The following is a 21,968-nucleotide window of genomic DNA, read 5'->3' on the forward strand; positions in this document are numbered from 1 at the left end:
ACCAAGGAAATAAACAGAAGAAGTAGGATTAGAAATCTAGATCTTCTGATACTAAATACTGTAATTTTTCCAGTCCTCTGAATTTTTATTCTCCAGAGACTTTAATAATCCATGTTTCACAGACATGTAGCATTGCTGAGGAGAATATTTACAGTAAAATATATGTTTTTATAGCAGGAAATATCTCAGGATCTGTACAACAGCTATGCAATTATCCAAGTAAATTCCAACCTGTTTTCTTCTTCTTAAGTACCTTTCCAAAATATCTGTATTGATTAATGAATTACCTCAATGAACCCATCCAACTAATGCCATAATGAGGACAATTAAGCATTTTTCATCCACTTGGGTTTGTCTGTGTGGATTGTAAGACTGGTCTCTTTTAAGCATCTGTGAAACCCTGTAATGTTCCTTGGAGTTGATGCAAATAGTACAATGTCATCCACAAACTGAAACATATGGAGACCCTAACCACATGAAATTTCTTTTCCATTTGAATTGTGTGCAGGACTGTCTCCATAACGGAATTAAACACTTTTATTGACTAGGTCTCCTCTGTTGTATATGTTGCTTAATTCTGATAATCAGAAGGTAGAAGAAATTGTCTCTGTGGTTTTATCTATCAAAGATTCTTGTATGATTTTAACATATGCAGGATGTTACAATCAGCAGGAAGCTTTTCTTTGGAAGAGATATATTTTTATTTTTTAAATAATACTTTATTTTTCTCCAATTACATGTAAAATTTTTAAAACATTTGTTGTTTTTTATTTTTTAAAGTTTTAAATTCCAGATTCTAACCCTCTCTCTCTCTCTTCCCCTTTCCTGAGATAGTAAGCAATCTGATATAGGTTATACATATGTAATCATGTAAAACATTTCCATATTAGTCATTTGGAAGCAAAAAGCTTTTAAGGCTTCATATTTCTTTACTAAGTCAAAAATTTTTTGTGATTAAAAAACAATAGATCCAGTAGGCTCTTTATTCTTTATATCACAGTGAACTGTATGACTGTGCATTTTGCTATTGATACCCATCTGGAAAAGCCTATCCAATTCCTTATCGAGTTTTCCATCGAGGATAACTATTTTCATACTAATTAACTATTAACTTCATTCTAATTTTACAGAGATGAGAAAATTCCCACACAGGCCTAAAGTTACTGATGTCTTCTCAGTTGCCTTTTAGAGAGGATAATAATAGTATCGACTATCTTTTTATTCTTTTGAAACTCTCCCCTCTTCTAGATATCTTAAAAGTCTATACCTGGGGGAGCAGCTAGGTGGCGCAGTGGATACAGCATCGGCCCTGTTGTCAGGAGGACCTGAGTTCAAATACGGCCTCAGACACTTAACACTTAACTAGCTGTGTGACCTTGGGCAAGTCACTTAACCCCAACTGCCCAGCCAAAAAAAAAAATGTCTATACCCAAGTCCCTCTGAAATTGTTCATCTGCCCCACGGTGAAAATGGAAGTTATTTCTCTTCAAAGAAAATGTCCTCAGGTTCACAGTCCATAGGTGTCCTGGATTCCTTTCTCCTTCTCAGGGGTGCTCTGCTCTTACTCAGCTTCCTTGAGCTGAACTATCTCCATAAGTTCATTTTGTTCTCATTATCTCCATTTCTGCTCTCACTTTTATCTCCTACCATTTCTCATAAAGCTTTTCAAGTTATTTTCCAGCCCTTCCATTCCAGATCAATTCATCCTACATGTTCACTTTCGCTTTGTCTTTGAATCTATACGGTTCCCCCCCCCCAAAAAAAAAATCCTCAGATCTCTTCACCATTCCATCTCTATGGTTTTATCAGTCCACTTACCCTAGTATTTAGGTCTCATCCCTCTTGAATCATAAGGCACCATATCCTTCTAAGTATCTTTTTCTCATTGATTCCAATGTCATTGGTCCTGTCAGAAAACCACTTTGTAATGGCCATTCAGGCTCTGTGTCAAAACACCAAGTAACTTACACAGTTAACAGCTGGTTAACTTTAAGCACTCTGTAAACTTGAACAGTTTGTTAAAATTATTTGGTGTTTTAAAATTTTTAAAGGAGGCAATTTAAAGCTTTTAAATTTAGTTGGGAATTCATACTTTAGGGAACTGTTGGACTGGATGACCTCTCTAAGATTGTAGAGTCACACAAAAATAAAGCAATGATGCAACACTTATATTTGAACATAACAGACTTCTGAGTCTCCCCTCAATCTGAAATCACTTTTGGGGGGCAACTGGGACATTCTGGGCAGTAGGAACAACCACTTGTTCAGGTCATTAAGAATCAGACTTGTAAACTGAGAATCACAGGAATGATCTATAATGAACTAGACGAGGCAGGGCAGACGGTAAAGATGTGCTTGATGCTACTCTGAGGCCTGCAAAGGAGATGGAGAAGGGCTTTTCTTCCCTTGTATGTTTTAAAGATGACTGTGAATGCTGATATAGTGGTTCTATATAAACCGTAACTTGAAAGACATCACTGCCACTTGGGGTTGAACCTCTGTCGGATTCTGTCTGTAGATATTGATAGAACTGTGTAGTCCTGTATGAAATTCCACATTTCCACTTAAATCTCTGGACAGAAGCAGTTTTCATCTTCTTTCTTTAAAATCATCTTTAAATTGAAAGGTTTTTCTCTTGGCCACACGTATAATTTGTGGTTTGTCCTCAAAACTATCAAATTTATCTGTGACATGTTTGAAGTATGTTTTCTTCTTTTTTTTTTTTCTGAAGGTGATCTGTACATTCACTCACTTGATGCTTTGTTATCTGTTTTCAGAAGTCCTGGGCAGTTTTCTTGTATTATTTCCTCCATTATTGAATTTGGTGGTTGTTGTTTTTAATTTGTCCCATTCTTCGGTGATACCTGTGATCTTTAGATTGTTTCTACGTACGTGGTGTCCCAGGTCAATCACTGGTGCCAGAAGGTCAGAGGAATGTGAGAGTAAGAGACCTTATCTAGGTATCTAGATCATAGAATAGAGTTAGATCTCAAAGGAATCTCAGAGGTCATCTAGCCTTATCCTCCTATTTTATAAATAAAAAGTTCTAGGAAACCAAATTTTAAAGAGATAGTAACTTGACCAAATTCACACAGATAGTAAATGACAGAACTCAGATTTGAACTCAGGTCCTCTGATTCTGAGCTTGGTGATCTTTCTACTGCACTACAATTAATAAATGTTCTAGGGGCAGCTAAGTGGTGCAGTGGAGAGAGCACCGGCCCTGGATTCAGGAGGACCTGAGTTCAAATCCGGCCTCAGACACATAACAATTACTAGCTGTGTGACCCTGGGCAAGTCACTTAACTCCATTGCCTAGCAAAAACAAACAAATAAATGTTCTATAAAACATAGCAGGGGGGAGGGTAAGTTTAATGAGGAACCAATAGCTAGCACCCCTGCCACCTTCTCCACTGATCCATTCAGTTGATCTCATTCAAATCCCGGGCATTTTAGGGGCTCTGGGAGAGGGATAGGATAGCCATGGGATGCAGGGGGGATGCCTAAATGCTAGGGATGTGGGTGGGTGGGAAACAGGCCCCCAGGCATGTGACCATCTGGGGCAAATTATTTCACCCAGTCTAGTGCCTTGAACACAGCTGGAGCTCAATAAATATTTGCTTGTTGATTTAATTTGACTCAAAGTAAGACTGGATAAGAGCCAAAATGCTAAGATACAACATCCTCAATGGGCAATGAAAATTTCAAGAATGATAAAAACTTCAGAAATAAAAAAAACATTTATTAACATGAACAGGGCTGTCATGATCCCATTGGGGGTTGCTACATAAATATTACCTGGACCCCTCACATTTAGCTATGGTAAACTTTGTATTTCAACTCCTGCTGTCACATGTGAGCTGCTGGCACTTTATTTAGGATCTATACATTTCTAATCTGCAGGATTTTTATTGATATGTAAACTCAGCTTTTGATACCATGACTAAAATGTCACTTGCTTCCCTAATGCCCTCACTGCTCAGTGGTGGCAGTTGTGTGATGTTTGGTTTACTTTGTCATCTTTCTTGCTAGCAGATATATGAAAATTATTTGGGAATTAATATTGACAAATTCTTTCAATATTGTCTACCTATTGTAGATAGGGCTCATAGCAAAAATAAGTTTATAATATGACCAAAAAAAGCAATAGGAGTGGAGGGAGTGGTTCCATAGAGGGCAATGCTTAAAGTTACAATACTAGGTTGAAGTAATTCCCCTGATACACACATGCTGTGTGACCCTGGCCAACTCATTCAGCCTCTCAGTGACTTGGGCATCTGTTTAAGACTATCAGTTGCAGAAGTTACCAATCTTCATTGATAAAAGGCGGAAGGTTTCCTCATGAGGAGGATTGAAATCATGAGTCTGTACTTAACACACAAAAACACCAAATAAACAACAATTTTTTGAAATTAGAAAGCTGGATTGGTATTTTTGCTGGATAAAAAGTCAAGACAAGAAAGTCACACAAGGAAAGCCTAAAACCTAATTAAAATCCACAACAGCCATTTAGTACTTGCCTCTCAATTTATTGTCATTATGTTCATCCTTTATGGTCACTGACCACTTTTCACTAAAAAAAACACATTAATAAATGTTCTAGAGCTTTGCCAAGGTTATGTTCTTCCTAACAACATGGCATGACCATGAACTTTAATTTTTTTCTATAATCATTCTTTTTTTTTTTTTTCCTAAGGCAATTGGGGTTAAGTGACTTGCCTAGAGTCACACAGCTAGTGAGCATTATGTGTCTGAGGCTGGATTTGAACTCAGGGCCTGCTGACTCCAGAGCCAGTGCTCTATCCACTGCACTACCTAGCTGCCTCTCTATAGCTATCTTAGCACTATTGAAGCTTGTTCTTTATGAGAACCATCTAGAATACAATCCATGTGGACATTATGATATTTAGCAGATTTAACTCAATTAATTTCTTTGTTACTGTCCCAGGAGTAACATAAATGGCCTCATTCAGAATATCTTTCAATAGGTCACCACCCCAAAGATGATCAGGGTGAGAGCTCTATAAGTAGGAGTAAGGGGCAGGTTGATTTGGGAGCTGGCATTTCCTGATAGAGTTTTAATAGAAGGGATGTCTTTCTATCTACCTTTTCCAAGGGACAGCAAAGGGTTACTGGAATTATAGCCAGGGAAAGTACTCTTACCCCAACACCCATCCCAACTCTCTGAGTTAGTCAGCTTTGCCTTCCAAACTCCTATAGCATAAAGATGAGGGTGAGTGCAGGATAGGTCAGATTTCTACTCTGTAATCTGGGAAAAACAGGCCTCGCTGGAGTCACTCTGTCCTTTCCTTCCAATTCTGTTGTTCGGTCATTTCAGCCATGTCTGACTCTTTGTGACCACATTTTGGGGTTTTCTTGGCAAAGATACTGGAGAGGTTTACCATTTCCTTCTCCAGCTCATTTTACAGATAAGGAAACTAAGGCAAACAGAGGTGAGCAACTTACCCAGGGTCACACAGTGAGCAAGTGACTGAGGCCAGATTTGAACTCAGGAAGAGGCGTCTTCCTGACTTTAGGCCCAGCGCTCTACCCACTGTACCACAATACTCTAAGTGATTCATCTCTAGTTTCCCATTTTCCCATTCTCCTTGTTCTCCTCTTCACTTCCTTGACCCTAAAGATCGGACTTTAAATCAAAGACTTTGGTAGCCCTCTCCATGGCCCAGATGACTTTGACTACTTACTCTGGAGGGATAGATTAAGGCAGAGGTGGAAAAAATGACTCACCAGATCTTTACTGATCCCCCTAGCGTACTGAGCCATGCTAAGCTGAACTGTAGATAAGAGATGACTGTTATCAACGATGATAGTTGATAGGGCAGGCACAGCGGGGGAGCCTTTGTACAAAGCATAACCCGCATATCCCATTACACTGAGCCGTAAGGATCAGGGTCCCTCACCTTTTGATGGAGGCACATGCCCTCTCCCAAAATAGAGAAGGTCTAAGAAGATATTGTCAATGATGCAGCTGTCACTGATCTTGAAGGAGTAGCCGTGGCTCAGCCCAAGACTTTAGAGATGACCTAGTCTAGGCATTCCCATTCTACAGATAGATTCACACTTTAGGCAGCCTGTAACTCAGCCCAGCACTCAGGAGCTCTCCAGGCACCCACACAAAAAGAGAGATGACCAGCCCAGATATGGAGGAAAAACCATTTGGGAACACCATAGCGCCAGAACCATACTACACTTTCATGTAGAGGCTTTAGCTCTCTTGATCTCTTTCTGAGAATAAGAGTCTCAGAAGGGACCTCATAAATCTAATCCAATCTAGACCTCATTAGGAACCCCCTTCTACACTACCACACAAATGGTCATCTAGTCTCCTCTTGAAGACCTCCAGCAATGGGAATCCATAGCTGAAGAAGGGAAGGCTAGTGACATACCCTTACAATTCCCATTTCCCTTAACAACCTATTATGAATGTATCTGAGCTCTTCCAGCCTAGATTGTATTTCAGTATATACTATCTCACAGGGCATAATGAGTCCCATATGTCTACTACATGCTGTACAAAGAAGAGCTTCCCTTTATTTGTCTTAGGTGAACCTCAGATAATAAGCTCTGAGACTGTAGTACAGTGGGTCAATCTATAACAACAAAGAGCCCAAAGGTCTTGGCTCTTCTAACTTCCTATTGGCAGCCTTACAATAAGAGGGAGGCTTGTGCCCTCATTACAGCTTGGCAGGGGCTGCTGCCTTTGCGTCCCCACCGCTGAAGTGTCCTGCCTCCTTGACGGGGTTAATGCTCAACAAGGACAACTCTGCTGCAAGTAGCACCCAACAAAACAATATTTAGTATAAACATTCAGTCTAAAGAAGCAAAAGAGTAAAAAAATAGGAAACATGGAGGTTAATAAACAATTTTCCACTTGTTGTAGAAAGCAAAGTAACCTCTGTAATATGGTAACTTGTGGAAGTTTCCTGACCTGTGCCAAGGGTTCTAATTTTTTTTTGTAATGTAGTGAAGCCTATGTATCCTTTCTCAGAATCATGTTTTTAATCATTTAAAATGAAGGAAATGCTAAATTTCAGCTAGAGGTCAGTGAAAATAAGTAATTTTCTCCCCATCCAACTTCACAGATCTCTGAAATCCCAAGTTAAAAAACCCCTCTATTCTTTGAATAGAGGTCTAGCCTGGAGTCTAATCCTGGCTCGTCACTATCTAACTGTGTGACTTGAACAAATCTCTTAAATTCTCTGGGCCTCAGTTTATTTATTTGTAAAATGAGGAAAGGTATTAAGGTATTAATTAGCTAATTCCTAAGGTACTTTCCATCTCTAAATCCCTATAATGATAATAAGACCTATATTTATGTAATACTTTTTTGTTTGCAAAGTGTTTTTTCTACAATGACCTCTTGAGACTCACAGTGCAAGTATTATTCCCATTTAACACATGGGAACACAAGTATTATTATTTCTGCTTAACACGTGAGAACCCTGAGGCTCTCACAGCTTAAATTGTTTGCTTGTGATTCTACAACCAATAAGTGTCTGAGGCAAGATTCAAACCCAGGTATATTTACTTGCCCCTCACAATCCTATAAAATCCAAGTCGTGTCTCTTCTGTGGGTTTCAGTAAAATGAGGGGATTGGACCAGATATGATTCAGAGGCTAATTTGGTAACATAAAACCTGGAACTTTCAGGTCCTTTAGGAACTTATTTAAGATTAATTGATCTTAACATAATATAACAAAAATCGGTTACCTAACCCTTTCAAATCCAGTTTTTTGAGTTATTAATTCTTTCAAATAGTTAAGTGTTCACTTCTAGCATCCTCTATTCTTTCTTGCTTGATTGAAGGCCTCTCCAATGTCCCACAGTGGCACATAGCTGAGTCTGGGCTTGTAAAGGCTAGCCCAGGGCAGTATGATAGTGAGTTGACATTTAAATAGCACTTGTGCCAGGCACTGTGCTAAGAGCTTTACAAATATTACCTCATTTGATCCTCACAACAACATTGCAAGATGGGTGAAATTTTATCCTCGTTTTGCAGATGGGAAAACTGAGGCAAATGGAGGGTTTTTTTGTTTGTTTGTTTTTAAGTGATTTGCCCAGGGTCACACAGTTGGTAAGTGTCTGAGGCTGGATTTGAACTCAGGTCTTCCTAACTCCAGATTGAGTGCTATATCCGCTGTGCCCCCAGATGTCCCCTAGCTCTGGCAAGTCCTACCAAGCTCTAAGTGACTCTGACCACAGGCCCAGGAACATCCTGTCATCCCAGGACCAGCTTAAATGAATTCATAGAGGCTGTTCAACATGAAAAGGGTGGACGTTCGGTGATGAATTTTTGGCCAGCGCAACTGGGATAAAGAGAGCGCACACCAATGTAAAATTAGATTGTTTGTAGCAAGGAGGTTCCCACCAAATGGAATTCCTTCCATGTTGCCATAAAATTCTTTTGCTCTTTTAGAAGAAAATACAAGAATTTTTGGATCATTGCTCAGTGATATGTTATGGTCAATTCTGTACTAATTACTAAAAAAATCAATGGATATCTGATTTCTTTATTTTTTCTAAGAAGTCTACCCAGTAGGGAAATACAAGTAGGTATACACAATAAAATCACATTTTTAAAGAACAAATTAAAGTAGCCAGATTTACTTTTTAATACTTACTTTTCATGGAAAGCAGATAGGAAGAGGAATGCAACTAACATCTAACCTTCAATGAACTAATCCATAGAGTACATTGGTCAAATAAGAGAGGGAGAGGGTGATAATGAAGAGAGATTTTTTTTTTCCTTTTGAATGGTTTTCTCTAAAGAAAAACACTTAAAATTCTTCCACTCTACCTTCTAATTTCCTCAATTCTCTCCAATAATTTTACTGGTAATGTACCATTCTTAGAATTTCATTTTTTTCTTTATCCCTGGATGACAGCCTCATTAAAGTATTGACGTATTTATCATTTACCAACCGTTCTGATTTGGCCTCCTGGTGCGGTGAGAGGGATGAAGTAGGTGTTGTGGGTGCACTCGATCCTGAATAACCTCTTGTAGAGAGATAAGAGCTGTTTCCATAGTTGCTATATCTGATGAGTCCAGGAGCACAAGCAGAATGGGAAAAGAAAGAGAAAGAATCTCAGTCAGCAAAGTTATAGCAAAGGTATAGCAAAGCCACTTGGTACATAGAAGCAAAAGAATACTTCCTTACAGACCACCTCAACTAGGCCTTGATATTTACTGAACTTGCATTTTGGCCAGGGAGGATGGGGCTGGGGAGTTGTGGGTGTAAGAGGGAAAAGCTGCATCTTCTTGAATATAATCCATCAACACTTATCAGGGGAAACCAGGCATGGCTGAAAAAAATGGCTTACTCCAGACTGGTTGAGTCTTCATTACTCCTTGAACTTTGACTTTCAATTAAGGAACATCTTCCTTAGGCTGGAGTATAAGGAACATCTAACCACCAGCTGGGTGGCTCAGTGGATAAAGTGCTGGGCCTAGAGTCAGGAAGACGAGTTCAAATGGGACTTCAGATACTTACTAGCTGTGTGACTCTGGACAAGTCACTCACCCTTTGCCTACCTCAGTTTCCTCAATTGTAAAATGGAGATAAAAACAGCAGCTACCCCCAAGACTTGTGAGAATCAAATGAGATAATATTTGTAAAAATGCTTAGCATAGTGCCTGGCACATAGTAGGCACTATATAAATGCTTATTCCTTTTCCTTCCCTTTCCTTAGAAACCCAGTTGTCTAAAGTTTAGCATGAACCCCACAATCCAAAATATTCTTTGATTTAAATTGCTTTACAAAATAAAAAAAATACAACTGGAAAATGAAATTAAATGAGAAGCAAAGGAAACCACGTAACTATACGTACAACTTGAAGAGCCTCAGATTTATTAACTGGTTTGATGCTCGATAATTGATCATTAGGAAAGGAGCCAAAAGGCCAAAAAACACAAGTCAGAAGGATTCATTCTGGACAAATGAAAGAAAACCACTAGGATTATCATCCAGGCTTCATTATAAATATACATGAAAATTATTTGGTAATACACATGTTACAAGTGAAAAGGTTGAAATTCCAGTTATAACATGAAGCATTTTCTCCCTTTCACAAATGCATGTAGGTGTTACTCTCTAAGAAGTCTCTAGAAGTTTTTTTAGTCATGGTTAAAGACGCATCTCTCTCTGGGGAGAAAAAACAGAGCTTTATGTATTTCTATATCCATTTCACATTAAAAACATATATACACATACACCCCCACACGCCCAAAATACCCACTTCAATATGTGCTTGTTGACCAAAGAGAAACTGTTTCCACAGCTTCTGGAATGACCATTTATCCCCCTAGAGTCTACTGTATCACTGTTTTCATCCAGGACTGCATACAAAGCCAAAAAGACAATCATTCAGTTTTCTTCCTTTTCTCTCATCCCACAATCATATTTAACTGACAGGACAGTGACAGGACATGCACGGATCCCGAGGTTTCCTTTTGTTCTTCAGAAACAGATGTCCTTTATCAATTGGTCCTGTTCACTAGCCATTAATCACAGCATGGAAAATTTCCATGGAGTAAACACAGATCATCATGAGTTACTGGCTAAATATATTAAATTTACTTTACCCTCTAGCCCACTCATAAAGCCCATATTGACTATTTCCCCTTCAGAATAATTCTCACCTCTAGGGCCTGATTTGACTTATGAACAACTGTCTGGATATGTGATAATCATTAAAAACACACTCTTACTCAAATATCTTGCTACCCAGAAGAGTGATTTTTTTTCACACATATTTCAGAGAGAAGGTAATAATAATAAAATCTAATGTTTATGTAGCACTTTAGGTTTCCTTAATGTACGTACACATATATGTATATGCACACATATATAGATTAAATGTGTAGATATATATATGATTAAATGATCCCTATATAGGATTAAGTGATATTATACATATTGCACACAGTAATATACATATATACACTATATTTTCATCCTTACAACAATCCTGTGAATTAGGTACTATGGATATTCCCCATTTTATAGATGGGGAAAACTAAGTATGGGAAAGGTTATGTGACTTCTTAATATCACAGAGCTAGTAAAAATCTGACATAGGATTTGAACCCATGTCTTCCTGATACCAAATTCAGCATCACCCTTGTGATGTCATTGCTCCTCTTCGAGAATGAAGGACAACCACCACCATCAAATTCAGCACTCTATCTACTATAGCGCTATAAAAACTAAGCTAAAATCAACTTATAAGGGGAGGGCAGAGATTTTAACCCTGAGCTTCCATGTATCTTAAGTTTAGCATGATGAAAGAAATTCTGGCAGGTAGTGGGTACTATATAAATACTTATTCCTTTTCCTTCCCTTTCCTTAGAAACTCAGTTGTCTAAAGCTTAGTATGAACCCCACAATTCAAAATATTCTTTGGTTTAACTTACTTTATAAAATAAAAAAATCCTTTCATATACAGAACAGATGCCCTTGATTGTCCAACTTATCTCCCGTAGCCTTGTCTCCCCAATTCCTTTATCTCAGCCGACCTCTAAGGTTCCCTTGGATTGACAGACTCAGCTTGTTGGGAGTTTCCTTTTCCCCCTCAGCAGGCAGAAACTCACAATCCAGATCCTACAAATCCTAATCTTTATGTTTTCTTCCTATCTGTTCACATACTTCCATTGAATCATGGTGGCTGGCTTCTTATCCTCCTTGCAGAATCCTATAAACTAGAAGCCAAATATGTTAATTCCTGTTTCCTCCAAGGTACATACATGTTCCTTTCCTCCCTAGAATATCTTTCTGACAGCTTTCCATACAGCAAAGTCTCCGTCACTAGGGATAACACACTGCAGTCTGCCCACCACACATTTTTTCATTACCTTTGGAGGTTATTCAAAATTTTTAATTTTTTTCCTGAAATGATAATACTTTATGATTGGAAGCCATATAGCAACACCAGCAGTATGCTGATATTTAAGAAGTGGGTTTTTGTGGTAGCACGAAGTATGGGATTATTAAAAAAGCCTGATTTCCCAAATGAGATCCAGATTGATCTCTTCCTCTCACTCAAGTCTGGATCCAGCTCATTGTACATCTACACGGATTATATCTATTATGTATCTAGTTATTAATATATTGTCTCCCTCATTAGAATTAGAGTAAAACTTCTTAGAGGGCAAGACTTTCCTTTTGCTTTTCTTTGTAACCCTAGGCCTACCCTTTGCCTGCCATAGTAAACAATTAATTAATGGGTGTTGACTGACTTAACATTCACATTGTTTAATCCCAGAAGGCTAATCTCAAAAACAGGAGAAAGAAAAATATCCCAGAGGACCTGCATAGTGTTCCTTTTATGTTCTAATAGCTTCTGGATTTGGAGGAATAGTGGTGGGTTTAAGTGGATGCATAGATGAGAAGCTGTTGTTGGTGGTGGTCCTTCATTCTTGATGAGAACCAATGACATCACCTTAATTTAGAAAGGCCGAGGTCATCCAGTGCATCCCGGACCACAGCCTGTTGTCCTGAATTTTGTCTTGCCACTGGATTTTGATGACTCTAGAGGAGAGAGTGAGGCTGACAACTTTGCGCAGCTCTACCTCACTTAAATCCAATACACATGCAAGTCAAAACATCATTCCATAATGTCATTGGTTCTCTTAGATGGGAGGTAATCTTAGAGAGGAAGGCACTAGCATGCCCAAAGCATAAGATGGGGAGAAGGGAAAAAAGGTGAAGGATGAAAGAAAGGGGAATGGAGAGAATACTAGGTAGGAAAGCTGAGAGAAACAATGAAACTGTAGGTACTCTGTAGAGGTTCCCATCCATACTCTGGGCTGCTCTCTCTTTTTACATTCATTTACCTATTCTTCATGTTTTTCTGGACTTCATCTCTAGTTCATATACACAAGGCATACAATACATCAAAAAATTGGATGTCCCTCACAGATTGTTATATCACATTATATATCTATATGACTCAATTGAAATCAAATATAGTCGACTTATTTTGGGGGCTGCCAAGAGAACCAATCAAAAGCAACTGATTTGATAACCTCTTGATCAATCCAGTCTGGTTGCTAAATCAGCTAAAGTCACAGGAGCACAGGCAGCCTTTAAAGTTTAATCTCAAATTCTACAGAGAAGAATCCAGGATCAGTGTCCAAAAAAGGCTTAGAAGTGTCAGAAAAGGGGCCAGATAGATAAAGAGAAGCATAACCACTGAAAGGAGAGAGCTTCAGACAAAAAGCAGGGGAAATTCTGAAGTCATCATCAATGGAAAGGAAATGCTAAAGAAGAACTGTCCAGCCGGGGTCAACAAATATCCAATCTGCTATACAGAAAAGCTAAGGGAGGACAGGGCTGAAGCACAATCAGCCTGCACTGGGAGCTGAGATTTTCAGGCTTAGAGGCTTCAGGTTTTATTAATGCCATTATTTATGTCTGCCCATGGCTCATGGGGGATTGTGCACCTGTTTGACTCCAGGGCTGAATACATGGTCTGGTGATTTTCATTTTCTTAGTGACTAAAGAGAACTGGCATTGTGGCCATCTGATCAACTGCAGTCAACTTAACAAATGGTCAAACCAGACCTACATGATGTAAGGATCAAACACTAAAATGAGAGCTATTTCTAAAACTATACTTGTTGAATGCTGGAAAATTCAGTACGTTTGAGCAGTATTTATTCTACGCTCAGATAACACTGTCAGAGATGTTCTAAGACATTTGCAGAACTCTTTAGTAACATCTCACATTTCACATTCTTAAGCAAATATCAATCTTTGATTTTTATGTGTCCAATGAGAAAGTTAATACACGTTAAATTATTATCAGTGACTTTCCACCCACCATCATGTTGTGATTATGGAGACAAAGTAGAACGTTTGGATCAGGAGGGCCAATGCTGGGGTTATGGAGGAGATCAGAGACTTCATTAAAACATTTTTCAGCTTCTGATAAAAGTCTAACACCCAATATTTAAAAGGAAATGACACAAATTTACAAAAGTAAGACCTATTATCCCATAGACATTTTGTCAAAGGATATGAAAAGTCAGTTTTCAAAAGAGGAAACACAACTATCAACAACCACATGAAAAATGTTTGAAATCTCAATAATAAGATAAAAGAACTCTGGAATTCCCCATAACACTGATCAAATTATCCTAGTTAATACAATCCAACAAAATTCAATGGCACTACAACTGTGATAAAATAGAGTTGTTGGTCCAATCTTTTGGAAAGCAACACAATTATGTACTAAGAGCTTTACAAATGTGAATCCTTTTGATTCACTGGACCCCTTATGGAGACTACAGCCCAGGGAAGTTATTGACCAGGAAACAAAACAACAAAACAAACTTCTCTGTACAAATGTATTTCCAGTATCAGTGGATATGTAAAGGTAAAAAATTAGAAGCAAATTAAATGCCCAACAACTGAGTAATGGCTGAATAAATTAGAGTAAACGAATGGCATGGAATGGAACAGTAATACATTATGTTGTTGTTGTTCAGTTGTTTCAGTAGTATCCAACTCTTTGTGACCCCATTTGGGGTTTTGTTGGCAAAGATATTAGAGTGGCTTGCCATTTCCTTCTTCAGCTTATTTTATAGAGGAGGAACTGAGGCAAACAGGGTTAAGGGACTTGCCCAGGGTCACACAGCTAGTAAGTGTCTGAGGACAGATTTGAATTCAAGAAGATGAGTCTTCCTGACTCCAGGCCCAGCACTCTATGCATTATGGCTCTGCCTAGCTTTCCTTGGGTATATCAGTTTCTGATTGTGACTTGGTCGGGAGCATAATGAGCAAAATATTTAAGGACAACACATGTTTTCAACTCCTCATCCATTTTTTTCCCCTAAAAAAGGATCTGAGATATGTGCTCAGGAATATAAAACTCCACTCAAAATTACCTGGGAGATAGTTTTTTTTAACATATAGAAGCAGCTAGGTGGTAAATAGCTTCCATTATAAAATTAACATACATAATTTTTACAAATATAAAAGAATTGATTGACCACACTGTAACTATCATTCCACTTTCCATCTGCACCTCTGCTGGGTTTTAACTCTATAGAACTCCATAGAACAAGATACCTCTGTGACCGAGTATGCCCTGGTATATTCCTCCAATCTCTTTCTCAGCTTCTTTTTCGTTGTCTTCCCCCATTAGACTGTAACTCCCTGAGGGCAGAGATTGTCTTTCTATTTCTTATTTGTATTCTCAGAACTTAGCATAGTGCCTGGCAAATAGTAGGTGTTTAATAAATATTTATTGAGTTGAATTGAATTGAGTATTGTCAAAAAGATGTAACGAGTAATATTTTAAATAAATTTACATGTAGCAGGAAAAAAAAACAGAAAGGCAGAAAAAGAAGAAAGAAAAAGTAAGATACCCACCTATTAGAAGAAAAAGAGCGGAAATTGTAGGGATCAGAATCAGAATCAGGGTACTTATTCAAATGTACAGGGTCTGACACACTGTTGAAGGAAGGAAGATGTATTTATTATGTAGAGTACGTCATTAAGAAAGGTGTATGACATTTTTTCTGTTATACGTGCCAGAAAGTGATTTTAAAATAAGTAGCTATGTCAGAATATCCTTTTGTAAACTATGTTTTTGTCAGCAGCTTTAACTGGGGTATTAACAAAAGGACTACATCAAATACTACTTACCCTGCCTTTCTGTAAAGTATACTTCCTTCAAACTCTCTACTGAATCTTAAAGTGAGAATCTTCTGTGTAGCTTAAATAAGTAATGAAAAGCTTAACCAGGCTGAACATAAAGACATTTTTATACTGTAGTGGTTTTTGATATCTGAGTTAATGAAAATAATGGCAAACACTGCAGAAGCCAAATAAAATGAGCAACTGCAAAGCATATGCTCATGTTCCCTAGATGAGTCCTAAATAATGCCTGCACCAAGAGCACATGTGAAAAATCTACCTGTTTTCTTTCTGGACTTCTCTTTCCTTTTCTTTTGTGGTTAAAGGACAGTCCTCAAAATCATAAGAGAAAAGGTGAAAAGGAGTATGTGGTACATAAGGCAACTTTTCTACCACTGGAGATGCCTTCTGATTGGTAGATGCTGATGAGGAAGTAGTAAAAGCTGATGCAGATGAGGATGGTGAATGAGAAGCATGATGGGGGGATGATCCAGGAGATGAACCAGGCACAAACGAGGAGTTGCCAGATGGGCTCTTTGATTTAACACTTGGAGGAATCCACTTTTCTTCAATCATTGAACTTGTGGCAGTTGAAATTTCAGAGCTCTCTGAAATGTTATCATTCTCAACTTGATTTAACTCTGAAGGAGAGTTGATTTCACTGTAAGAAAGAGTTGTAGCAGAAAGGAAAGAAAAAGGGTAAGGAAAGAAGATTTGAGAAAGGAAAGGGGGAAAAAGAAAGCTCAAAACAATCTCTAAAATTAATACCACTTGAGTACAATTCTGTCCATTTACTGGTAGCAGAACTACACGTGGCCCTAAAGAATATGTCCATACCACTCTAAAAGCAATGAGGTCCCTAAGTCACTGGACTGTCTCTTTGGGGGCCAGGGGAGGATATTACCAAGCAGGTCCAGTTTAATGAGTACTGGGAGCAGGCAGTTGCCTACGTGGTTCCATTTAAGGGCCATCTGAAAGGCTCCCAGTCTCCCAGATCCCTTTCTACCTTATGTCTCAAATTTCTTTCAAATTACATAATTAGAGTTTCATTCCTTGTCTTAGGTCAAACAGACTTTATTCCTCAATAAGAGGAAATAAAACAAGGAGAGGGAAGATATCAGGTCTTTCAAGTGACATGTATGCAAGCCATTCTATTAAATCATTTTCTGAAAGGAGATTCTGAGGACAAAAGTGAGGAGGCGGGAAGAACAAATGGAGAAAGGTAGTGGCGACAGAGTAATCAAGCAGGGTAAAACATACAGAAAGCAGAGGTGGGGGACCCTGAAGACTATTTTCCTGATTGCACAACTTTGCCTACTGCTGATTCTATCCATTGAGCCAAAGTCAATCAAAATGACCAATTCTTTGAGGCATGTCCAATTCTGCCACGTTTGTATGATCATGCTATTAGAACAAACACTTCTGAAAGCATCCCATATGTATATCAGGATACGTTCCTTCTACTTGTTTCTCAGAAACTTGTAACTGAATAAACAAGCTGCTGAATTTTCCCCAGGCTTCCATTTCCTCACCAGTTCAATTAGGCAACTACATGACCTCTTGGGTCTCAAGACTCTTGGGCTAAGATGTATGCTTTGGTTTCTATGCTTCATAGGTTGTAGTTCAGAATTCAAAAGATCTCGGGGTCACAGATTTAGAGTTGGAAGTCCTTGGGGATCATCTAGTCCAATCCTTTTGTTTTAAAGATGAGGAAAGGGAGGTTTAGGGGAGTTAAATAACTTATTGAACAGGCAGGAAATGGCAAAAGTAGGATTCAAATCCAGGTCTTCTGCCTTCAAACATAGCACTCTTTCCACCACATCACATTATTTGTATTTTTTAAACCAATTATTCTTTAGAGGCTTACATGGTTTTGAAGTTTTAATTTGTATAGCATTTGTGGGAAAGAGGCCAATTAAATAATAATGTCTTACCCTCAAATTTACTAAAATACAAACCAGTTTTGGTCAGAGGATATTATCATCCCTATCTGTCTGAATATAAATGCTGAGCAAAAGGACTGTCATGGTTATAAACCACTTTTTCCAAGGTGAGAAAAATGCTTTAATTTTCACTCAAAGCTTCCTAAGCATTTACTTCCTAAGAGCAGGAAATAAAGAGGAACCTTTGCGGCCTTTCCATCTGTAATCTGAGTGAGTTTGAGGATCTGGATTTCAGAGTTGTACATAGCTACATGGGTGTGAGAGAGGGTGTATATAAATTTATATGTGGTTTGGATATATAGGCTTCTTTTGTCCCTGGTTCTCAATTGCAATAAGAGGGACATACGAACTCCCTTACTCTTGTCTACCAGAATTCCTGTTGGTTGTCTAGCCCTGTTCCCATAGAAGATGAATATGCCTATAAGGTTTGTTTCTTCTCCTGGACATGTCTCTTTAGGGGCTGGGTAGCTCTATATTCCACCTCCAGATGAGAACATATACCTTCCTCTTCTTGAGACAGTGTGATGTAGTGGACAGAAAGCTAGCCGTGAAGCCAGGAAAACTTGAATTCATGTCTTGCCTCTGACACATATTGGTTATGTGACACTAAGCAAGGCACTGAACCCATACATGCCCCAGGAAATTATCTAAGACTAAGTTGTAGAGAAAGTGCCGACCTGCACAGGTCCAGCCTCTGTTTGTACTCTATCCCTCTCTTATCACCAGCCTTGTTGTCTTTATCCCAGGAATTTCTGGAGAGGATCAGCAGGAATTAATTTATTGGGTCAAAAATGTTTCAAGACCTCCTAAGAAAAGCCATGAATGTGTTAATGTTTTAAAAAATTGTCTCTCCCTTAACCCAACAAAAAATTCTCCTAGATCCAACCTCTCCTTTTTTCCTACCAAGAGCCACTGTCCCATCTTTCTCCTTCCATGCACTGCTAAACTGCTCTTAGAAGCCTGATGCTTGCAGGCTGACTCAACTCCCTGACCACCCAACCCTTGCAATGTAGCCAGCTTTCATCTACAGTACTCAGTTGAATCCATTATTTTGAAAGGAATCTCCCAACCACCCAAATGAATCTTTTCTTAGTCATCCTTCATCTCTCTGTAGCACTCTGACATTACTGACTATCCCTTTCTTCTTGATACTTTCTTCCTTTGCCCTCCGGAGCACTGCACTGTCTTTTGTTTCTTTTCTTTTCCCCTCTCTCTGATCGTGTCATCTCTGTACCTTTCTCTTCCTCCTTTTGGGAATCCCTCGATATTATCTTTATCTCTCTTTTCTATGTGTTCTCTCTCTCTCTCTCTCTCTCTCTCTCTCTCTCTCTCTCTCTCTCTCTCTCTCTCTCTCTCTCTCTCTCTCTCTCTCTCTCTCTCTCTCTCTCTCTCTCTCTCTCTCTCTCTCTCTCTCTCCAAATATGGGATGTTTCGCAAATTCTTATGTCTCTTTGCACAGGGATCATGCTAATCTTCTCCGTAACATTCCAGTTTAGTACACACACACACACACACACACACACACACACACACACACACACCACAAACATATACTATGGAAGTGAGCACCTCTAGCAATCTCATCCACAACATAATTGCCAACTTTAAAAAACAGAATTAACTGTTAACTAAAGATACATGTATATGGATATATAACAAGTATTGTTGCAAGATATAACATAATATATAGATATATAGTTATATGTGCATATAACTATATTGTACAGTTAACTTAAAGATAGACATATGTATAAAATACACGTATATACATACAAATATAATTCCCTGAAACTACATATGCCAAAAATATAAAGGGAATAAATACAAATCTATGCAAAGTAATAGTTAAATGCAAGGTAGTTTGGGAGGGAGTGCGCTAGTAGTTGAGAGGAACAGGAAAGGCTTCATGCACAAAATCAATGCTTGAGCTGCATCCTGATGGAAGAAAGGACTCTGAGGGGCAGAGGTAAGGAGAGAGGGTACATCTACCTTTGGATTTCCCCCACTACTCACTAGCTGAGTGCCTCTAATATAATAGATGCATAATAAGTGTGTGTTGAATTTTTAATAAAACGAAATATGTGAATAAACACCATAGTTTTGTAACAAAAATATTCAATCATTTTTGCAAATTAAGGCTGCATGGAAAACTAACTGAAACTTGATACAGTGAAAAGAATATTTTCTTTAGAATCAGAAGACTTGGGTTCAAATCCTACCTTTGATGTTTGCTACTTGTGTGACTTTGGGCAAGTCACCTAACCTTCTTGGACCTCAGTTTCCTCATTTGTACAATGAGGGCACTGAATTTGATAACTTCTAAGGTTCCTTCCAATTCTTGTAATTTAATAAATAAAATATAGGCCAGTTCACTAAAAGGCAGCCAATGACATGTTAGTAAAGTGAATTAGTATTGAAACTTTAAGATTTGGATCCAGTTAGGGAGTGCACACAACCATGGTACCTTTCTTTAACCTGACAAGAGGCATCTTCCTCTCTCTCATCCTCTGAATTGGGTTCTGTGATTGGTTGCTCTTCTTCTTCTTCTTCAAATTCCTCCTCCTCCTCCTTTCTGATATAAAGCCAAGAAAAGAGACATGCATATAGAAAGAGACAAGGTGGAAGAATGATGTCACACAAATAAATTGCATAGAAAATTAAGGGAAGGAAGAAAAAAGGTGGAATTGATAAAGACAACACATGTGACTGGTAGAGAAGATGAAACCCCTGCAAAGAAATCTTAAATCACAGGGGACTTGGAGATACAGAGGAAAGAGTTCTGGATTTGAAGTTAAAGGACCTGGGTTGCATACTTGGACATTCACTTATTATCTGTGTGCATTTGGGTAAAGCATTTAACCTTTTCGGGTCACAGTTTCCTTATATGTAAAATGAAAGAGTTGGATTAAGTGAACTCTAGGGTTCCCTCTGGTTCAAACCTATGATATTGTGATGGGGATTGGCAGCCTCAGCCCATATATCAGATAGCAAGTGGACAGATTTTTCTCTGGTAAGTGGTCTAGATGCCAACATACAAGCTTTCCTGAAGTCAGGGAGAGCTGCTGCCAGAAATGAGAGTTAAGAAGTCAGTGCCTATATCTATTCTGTGACTTTTCCATTTGGCTCTAGGAGTCTGGAGTCTTGGGTTCCTGGTTTTGTTACTAAATAGCTGTGTGATTTAGGACTTAGGTAAATCACTTCAGCTTTCTAGGATGATCTTTCTTCCCCCATAGCAAAAGGGAGTTGAATGAGATGGGCCTCCAAGGCCCTTTCCATTTCAAAAATTACTATGATTCCTGCCCCATGTTTGACCACAGCTATGAGCTTGATTTAAAATAGAATTTTATTTCCAAGTATCTAGTTCCTAAGTTTACTAAAACAAAGGATTCTATCTATATGTAAGTTTAAGGGTTGGAAAATAGTTCCATAGATTTGATCTTAGCCTTCATTCCTAAAGACCATTATTGTTTTTTCCAAATCATCATCCTAGTGTTTGGCTCTTCTCACCTAATCTCCTAATTATATGTGGACCAGTAAAATATGTTCCTTTGATTTCCTAATCCAATGGATATACTTCGAGAAGATGATGAATCTAGCTTTTAAGACATGGAGTCTGGTCTTGACACTGTTTTCAGCTAGTCTAGTCAAGCACACATTTTTAATAGATAATTTTCTTTTGCTCACATGCTGCTGAAATCACTGTCTACTGCTGTTGCAATAAGGTTATTGCTAATGTACATTCTCCCCATTTTCAAAGACATAAAAAGACTACCTTAAAATAACTGGAGTCTCACAGTAGGTATAGAAGGAACACAGTCTTTGAGCTGTAAGAGTCCTTAGAAATAATTTAATCCAATCTCCTCCATTATGCAGATGAGGAATTTGAGGTCCCAGAAACATGAACTAATCAACAAATCAATGAACAAGAACTGAGTAAGCACCAGGTATATTCCAGGCACTGTGCTAGGGAATCCAAAGCAGTCCCTGCCCTCAAGGAACTTACAATCTAGTGCAGTACACACACACACACACACACACACACACACACACACACACACACACACAAAATAGAATCTCACCCCACCAAAACATACCAGATAACTTGGGAGAGTGTTAGCTACTATGAATATCAGGAGAGGCTTTTCAGGGATGTAGAAATTCTAAGACACAGAGGCAAGAAGGAAGTACATTTCCAGGCATAGGCTGGACATATAGGATGGGGCCATCCTATCTTGAAGGGTTTCTCATGCCCCAAAGAAGCATTTATATTTCATCCTAGAGACAACAGGAAACCATTGGAGTATACTGAGTAGAGGAATGATGGGGTAAGACCTACACTTTAGGAAAATCATTTTGCCAGC

General features: G+C 38.5%; 1 protein-coding gene and 1 non-coding gene across 8 annotated transcripts in view; both read right to left on the minus strand.

The window, feature by feature from the left end:
* Positions 1–21,968, minus strand: part of FHOD3 (formin homology 2 domain containing 3) — a 717,939-nt gene that overhangs the window by 141,509 nt on the left and 554,462 nt on the right. For 4 of the 7 annotated variants that reach the window (XM_020985701.2, XM_020985700.2, XM_020985699.2 and 1 more), the window contains exons 11-14: positions 20,072–20,179; positions 15,945–16,325; positions 15,398–15,478; positions 8,945–9,058 (exon numbers count right to left, since the gene is read on the minus strand). In XM_020985701.2, coding sequence (XP_020841360.1) covers positions 8,945–9,058; positions 15,398–15,478; positions 15,945–16,325; positions 20,072–20,179 — 684 coding nt within the window. The remainder of the gene's footprint in view (positions 1–8,944; positions 9,059–15,397; positions 15,479–15,944; positions 16,326–20,071; positions 20,180–21,968) is intronic. The other 3 variants (XM_020985704.2, XM_020985702.2, XM_078153288.1) reach the window with 1 other exon arrangement.
* Positions 19,023–19,124, minus strand: LOC144457294 (U6 spliceosomal RNA). Its single transcript, XR_013486610.1, has one exon. It is a non-coding gene; the product is annotated as a U6 spliceosomal RNA (small nuclear RNA).

The sequence above is a fragment of the Phascolarctos cinereus genome, unplaced genomic scaffold, assembly GCF_003287225.1.
Source record: "Phascolarctos cinereus isolate Bilbo 61053 unplaced genomic scaffold, phaCin_HiC Scaffold_4;HRSCAF=312, whole genome shotgun sequence".
In the NCBI taxonomy this organism is placed as follows: Eukaryota; Metazoa; Chordata; class Mammalia; order Diprotodontia; family Phascolarctidae; genus Phascolarctos; species Phascolarctos cinereus.